Genomic DNA, 6,373 nt, shown 5'->3' on the forward strand with positions numbered 1-6,373 from the left:
CTACTTGTTTATCTTTTTGAGACAGAGCCTCACTCTGTTGTCCGGGCTAGAGTACTATGGCATCAGCCTAGTGCATAGCAACCTCAAATTCAAGCCATCATCATCCTGCCTCAGCCACCATCCCAAGTAGAGTAGCTGTGGTCCCAGCACAACACTGGCTAGTTTTCTATTTTTAGTAGAGACAGGGTCTTGCTGTTGCTCAGGCTAGTCTCAAACTCCTGAGGTCAAACAATCCACCCACCTCGGCCTCCCAGAGTGCTGGGATTACAGGCTTTAGCCATTGCTCCCAGCCTGGCCCTTTTTTAAATGTCACCTTATTCACAGTATGATCAAAGGCTCCTAGCAGTACATACAATCTTGCCTTATACTAGTGTTTTCTGGTGTCACACACAGGGTCAAAACTTCTAAATCTTTATTGTTGATTAGTAGAAACAAACAGCTATGACAGTGGCTGATAGAAGAGAGAAGCCCACAAGGAGGGCCCTCCCTGCCTGAGGCGGTTCTGCGCAGTGCCAGCTCCAGGCTGGGCCAGCGTGACCGGCTCTGGCAACATAGGCATAACCTTGGCCACAGCTCAGCAGTGGAAAGGTTCTTGGACAGGATTCTGGGACACAGTGGTGCTGCTGTCACAGGACAATCTTAAAGGAGCTGAACAAAAAATGTGGGTTGGGGTTAAACCCAAACTTATATCCCTGTCCCTTAGACCCTTTGGAATGGGCTATGTCCCATCTGTGTCAGTCCCCTCTGGAAGGAAAGCTATCCAAGACATGCAGAGGAAGCTAGGCTTTTTCCCACCCTGCTATTATCTCTGTAATAATGTCCCAGACCCCAAAGAACAGATGGGGACTCCTGTCATACCTGGCAAAGTCTGGTGAACGGGAGATGACATGTTGGAACTCGGAGAGATTGATGGTCCCATCCCTGTCTATGTCAGACTCTTCCAGGATCTGCGAAAGGGAGAGCTTCAGGCCAGAACCCCCCACCCCCACCCCCACCCCATGTGGCCCCACCAGGCTCCACTGCTCACGTTGTCTATGAGCTGCTTCATCTCTGAGGCACTAAGCTGAGTGTCCTCGCCCTCCCCGGTAAGGCAGTTCACAAGCCGGCTCAGATCTTCTCTGTTCAGGGTTCCATCATCATCAAAGTCTAGAGCAGACGCAGCCAAAAAATGTGGTTAGGAGGGACAGCAGGTTCCTCCAATGGTACCATTTCCCAATCAGAGCCACCACAAAGCCCCCATGGGAAGGGATAGTGTTCCCATTGGTTTTCCTGCTCCTTACCGAAGATGCGGAAGGCATAGTGGGACTTGATGTCGGGAGTTGCTGTGTCACTGAACACACTGAGGAGGTCCAGGAAGTCCTCAAAGCTCAGGCTGTCTCTGGCTGGGGACGTGGAGAAGACCCTGCAGATCCGCACTTTGAAGGGGTTGGCCTAGTGAAAGAACCTTCTGTGAACACAGGGATGGCCCAGGTCACACTCTCATCAAACCCTACTGGAAACGAGAGAGCAGTCACAGTGCCAGCACCAGAGCACTGAGGCTTGTGGGGAGAATGAGCAGTGCTCTGGGGCCAACATGGGGGCTCTGGGGACATAGGAGGGCAAACTGCCTCGGCTGGGAGGAGACAGGAAGGCTTTCTAGGAGTCAGAATACATACAACCTAAGCAGGGGCAGAGAAGGAAAAGGAAAGCATTATAAACAAAGGGAACAAGATGGGCTGGTTATTTTAAAACACAAACATTTAACAATTGTCTTATAGGCCCGGATCCTTCCCACAGCTCACAGCAGCCCTAGGGAGTGGCTGTCAGCTTCTGGAATCATTTCTCAAACTTTAATAAGATAGCTCAACTTATCTTAAATGACAAAACTTCTTTGAATTTCCAAGAATATGAAAAGCGGACGGCACCTGTGGCTCAGTAGGTAGGGCACCAGCCCCATATACCGAGGGTGGTGGGTTCAAACCCCGCCCCGGCCAAACTGCAACAAAAAAGTAGCCAGGCATTGTGGCAGGTGCCTATGGTTACAGTTACTCAGGAGGCTGAGGCAGGAGAATCGCCTTAAGCCCAGGAGTTGGAGGTTGCTGTGAGCTGTGTTGATGCCACAGCACTCTACCAAGGGCAATAAAGCAAAACTCAGTCTCTACAAAAATAAAAAAAAAGAACATGAAAAGCACCATTCTAAGTAATTCTGTTGAGCTGGGCACTGTGGCTCACGCCTATAATCCTAGCACTCTGGGAGGCTGAGGTGGGTGGGTGATTGAGCTCACAAGTTCAAGACCAACCTAAACAAAAGCAAGACCCCCTCTCTACTAAGAATAGAAAAACTGAGGCAAGAGGATTGCTTGACCCAAGAGTTGGAGGTTGCTGTGAGCTATGATGCCACAGTACTCTATCCAGGGTGACACCTTGAGGCTCTGTCTCAAAAAAACAAATAATTCTGCTGGGTAGTTTTGGTAAAGCTCTTTCCCTCAGGAAATTACAGCTAGATAGAAAAAAGACCAAAATGCAGACCAGTGATCCCATGATTTTTTTTTTTTTTTTGAGACAGAGTTTCACTCTGTCACCCTTGGTAGAGTACTGTGGCATCATAGCTCACAGCAACCTCTAACTCCTGGGCTTAGGTGATTTTCTTGCCTCAGCCTCCCAAGTAGCTTAGACTACAGGCACCTGCCACAACACCCAGCTATTTTTTTGTTGTTGTTGCAGTTTGGCCTGGGCCAAGTTCAAACCCACCACCCTCGGTATATGGGGCCAGCGCCCTACCTCCTGAGCCACAGGTGCCCCCCTGATCCCATGATTTTTAGGCCAATAGCAGAGAGCCAGAGGGAAGGTGTGTGGAGGGGGAGAGGGCTTGCTTGTACCTTGAGCTCTGGAAGGCTGAGGATCTGCTGGAAGGACACTTGTGCACGCAGTGACTCCTCCACGCTTCGTTGTTCCTGGGGAAGCAGCTCGCAAAAGCGCTTGTGGGCTCTGGCAAAGAGAAGGGAACTTGGCGCTCTCAAGCTGATGGTCTGGGTGCCCTGACCCCACTTCTTGCCTGCTACCAGTCAACAGTGAGCCAAAGCAAGGTATATCGCAAGCCAGTACAGGCTGGGAGGCCATTCTTGCCAATTGATATTTACTGAGAGCCTGCTATGTGCTGGGCACTGATTCTAGAGATGGGGAGGAGAGATGAAGAGATTGTGGAAGGAGCCAGAAGTTGGCCCTGAAAAACAGGGAGAAAAATCTGATTCTCACTTTCACCCCAAGAGTCTCAACTTCTCAAAGCACCCACCCCGAACTACTACTCTGCCCCACCACCTTCCCGTTGAAATTATCTTTGCTAAAAGCCCAGAATCTCCTCACTCAAGTGTCCCAGCCTGCACAAAGCTGGCCAGGGAAGGCGGGGCGGGGTGGGGGCGGGTTCTAGCCCAAGTTCAAGTTCATTTACTCAGGCCAGGCACCAAACCCCTCTGCACCTGTTTCACTGTCGTACACCTCCCTCCTGAGGGCTGAATTAGGTAATGGGACGACCCCTTAACAAGAGCGTTAACGGTTACTGCATCGTTCAGATGCAGTTAGAGGAAGAAGCCAAGATGCCCCAAGGCCTCTGTGTTTTGCCGGTGGACAAAGTCCAACAAGAGCCATAGCAGCCCTGCCGGGCAGGACAGCACGGCAAGCTCAGGGTCGCAGAGCGCCCGCCTTCCCCGACGCCTGCGAAAGGGGCCCCTGCTGTGCAAAGCGAAGTGGAGGGAGAGGCGTGGTCAGGAGGCGCAGCCCGGGCCCCCAGCTTCCCGTCTTGGTTCCCCGCAGACCCAGGCGGCCTGCCCTCCCTCGGAGCAGGGCGGGCTCAGGCTGCCAATGCACCAGGGCCGCGCCCCCAGCCGTTCGCAGAGGATCGGGCGGGTTCCGTGGCACTCACAGCAGGATCTCCTGCTTGGTCAGGAACGTCAGGTCCTGGGAAGCGAAGCCAGAAGGGGGTCAGCGGCCCGCGTGAAGGCCGCGACCGCCTCACCCGCCCCGGGACCCCACTCCCGCGCAGGCCCGCACGCGAGCCTCCGGGCCCGGCGTCCCGCGCACCTGATACTCGGCCAGCAGCTCCTTGGACAGACGACTGCCCGAGCTCCCCATCGCCGCGTCGCGCGCACAGCTCAGCCAACTCGCCTCGGGAGTTTCTCACTTCCGCCTTCGGGCCGCGTCACCACCCGGTCCCCGCGGCAACCGCCCCTGGGGCCACTGCCCCGCCCGTCCACCCTCAAAGTGCCCGGGCCCTCCCAGCGGGCGTCGCCGGCCAGGCCTGACTCCCCGGGTCCCAGGGTCGGAGGCGGGCCCGAGGCGGGGCCTGACGCACCGGGGCGGAGCCAGGCCTCACGGCCCCGCCTCGAGTGGGCGGGGTATGCATGCTGCGCATGCGCTAAGGCGCCGCGGCCGCGTTTTCGCTCCGGTATCAACTGCGGTGAAGTCGCGCGGTGTATCCGCTTCATCTGTAGTAGGTGGTGGCGGCGACAATACTGGGCGGGGTCCCATGAGGGGCATACGGAAAGTCCCTAGAGCCAGGATTTCCGGGAAGCCTCGACACTCTCTGAGTGGGTGGGAGCGGTCAGCTGCCCCTTTGCCTAGCGAGGGCTTTTTTAGACGTTGTCACCGGCATTCGCCTCAAGTTTTGCAGCCACCACGGCACCTTTCTAGAAGAAGCCATGACTTTGCTGCCTCCTGAAGCTGTTTACTGAAGATCCACTGAATGTCGAGCACTGTGCATAGTTACCTTCGATTCTTGCAACATCACGGAAAGGTAGGTTCCTATTTTACGAAGGAAAATACCTGAGTCCAGCGGTTTTAGTGTCTTGTCTGGGCTCAGGCATTTAGAAAGTGGTCTGCCTAGCCCAACGCCCTTTTCAAAGCTGCCCAGTGCTTTTCTCATCGTTGCAGGTGACCTGACATGCTGCCCTTTTATCCTACCCCATCCTCACGCTGCATGCTAGGACTGACCTGTTTGCTCTTGTGCCCCCTTAACCTGTAGTACAGAGCTTGCTACATAGTATGGTCTCAATAAATAGTATCCAATGCATGGCAAATAAATGAACCTATACTTCTCCAAAAGGTGAGGATTCCAAGCTACTAGGAGTAGGGAGAAGAGAGGTGGGGTTATTAATCCTGCCAATTCATTCCATTTGTTGATCTTTGTAAAGTCTAAACATGTCAGTCACAGTTTAAACCCATAAAATGGTTAAAAACCCAAATCCTGGCCCTCTGTAAACTGGACTTCCTCCCTCTCTCTGCCCTCTCCTGTTGGCCCTCTATGTTTCAGCTAGTATAGGCTCTCAGTTCCTCTGTTAGGATTCCAGGCAGCTGTCTGTGTTCTAGGCTCTTGATGTGTTCTTGGGTGAAGAATATCCAGACCCACCAAAACCAAGGCAAATGTGAAACAAAGTTTATTGAGGAAGAGAAAGATAAGTTCACAGAGCAAGAGCAAGATATGTTCACCATAGAAAACATATGGGCCTCCTTTGTTACATCAAAAAGGCCTTGGTCATGGAGTGGGATTCTGTTTTATACTGTCTGGATTGGTCACCTCGGAACCACAGAGTCTTACTGTGCATGTGGACCTCCCATGAGCCTCTCTGAATGCCCATGATGGGGGACTGTGAGCCACAGTGCAGATTTAAGCTAATGACATAACAGCTTTATGTTGTTCTAGGTCACCTTCCAGGCTCTACTGTGGGCTGGAGAGTCCCCTGAACATTTTGCAGTTGGCACACTAAGTTCTGATTGGTAGATTGATAGGGCGATCCCTCCTCCCCAGGTGTGGGTGGTCTTTCTCCAGCAGGATTAAGGTGAAGCAGCACCAAGATGGGAGCTGGGCCACCTTTTGTCCTTTCCCCTAGAAGAACCAGAATCCTAAATATCTACCCAAACAACTCTTCTTTTTAATTTTTTAGACAGACTCTCACTCTGTCACCCTCAGTAGAGTGCCATGGCATCATCATAGCTCACAGCAACCTCAGCCTCCCAAGTACTGGGACTGCAGGTGCCTGTCAACATGGCTACTTTTTAGGAGTTCAAGACCAGCTCTTGTTCAGGCTGGTCTTGAACTCCTCAGCTCAAGCAATCCACCTACTTCGGCCTCCCAGAATACTGGGATGATAGGTATGAGCCACCAGGCCTGGCATCTATACACCTCTTCTGTTTTATCCTCGGAGAAGGCTTTCCTGACTCCCTGGCTTAGATTAGGAATCTCCTTTACACTCAAGAACCCAGTACTTCTCCTTGATAGCATGTACTGGAAGAATTCACAGTATTAACATGTGCATTCCACTGCTGTAGAAATACTCCGTTCCACAAAGTGGAGGCTACAGAGCTATGTGACACAGAACAGTGGAGGTGACAGGTGTGTAGG

At 52.7% G+C, this 6,373-nt stretch overlaps 2 protein-coding genes across 3 annotated transcripts in view; one reads left to right on the forward strand and one right to left on the reverse strand.

Annotated features, from left to right (window-relative positions):
• Positions 1–391: 391 nt before the first annotated feature.
• Positions 392–4,255, reverse strand: CIB1 (calcium and integrin binding 1). Its single transcript, XM_003803071.2, has 7 exons — positions 4,057–4,255; positions 3,899–3,933; positions 2,859–2,967; positions 1,281–1,431; positions 1,028–1,146; positions 859–947; positions 392–648 (listed from the first exon to the last, which is right to left on the reverse strand). The coding sequence occupies exons 1-7, from the start codon at positions 4,105–4,107 to the stop codon at positions 627–629; spliced, it is 576 nt and encodes a 191-aa protein (XP_003803119.1). The 5' UTR covers positions 4,108–4,255; the 3' UTR covers positions 392–626.
• A 190-nt stretch (positions 4,256–4,445) lies between these two features.
• The window catches only part of GDPGP1 (GDP-D-glucose phosphorylase 1), a 14,488-nt gene continuing 12,560 nt past the window's right edge, over positions 4,446–6,373 (forward strand). For both annotated transcript variants that reach the window (XM_012813573.2, XM_023508802.1), the window contains exon 1: positions 4,446–4,768. In XM_012813573.2, coding sequence (XP_012669027.2) covers positions 4,718–4,768 — 51 coding nt within the window. In that variant the 5' untranslated portion in view covers positions 4,446–4,717. The remainder of the gene's footprint in view (positions 4,769–6,373) is intronic.

This window comes from Otolemur garnettii, unplaced genomic scaffold, assembly GCF_000181295.1.
Source record: "Otolemur garnettii isolate 467f Iridium unplaced genomic scaffold, OtoGar3 scaffold00277, whole genome shotgun sequence".
NCBI lineage: Eukaryota > Metazoa > Chordata > Mammalia > Primates > Galagidae > Otolemur > Otolemur garnettii.

Bases quoted from the DNA above. Each gene is read 5' to 3' on its own strand.
- CIB1 (XM_003803071.2), bottom strand. From the start codon at position 4,107: ATGGGGAGCTCGGGCAGTCGTCTGTCCAAGGAGCTGCTGGCCGAGTAT. The intron at 1,432-2,858 runs GTACAAGCAAGC...TTCTTTCACTAG, and splicing joins TCAGCCTTCCAGAGCTCAAG to GCCAACCCCTTCAAAGTGCG. The intron at 948-1,027 runs GTGAGCAGTGGA...TCCCTTTCGCAG, and splicing joins TGAAGCAGCTCATAGACAAC to ATCCTGGAAGAGTCTGACAT.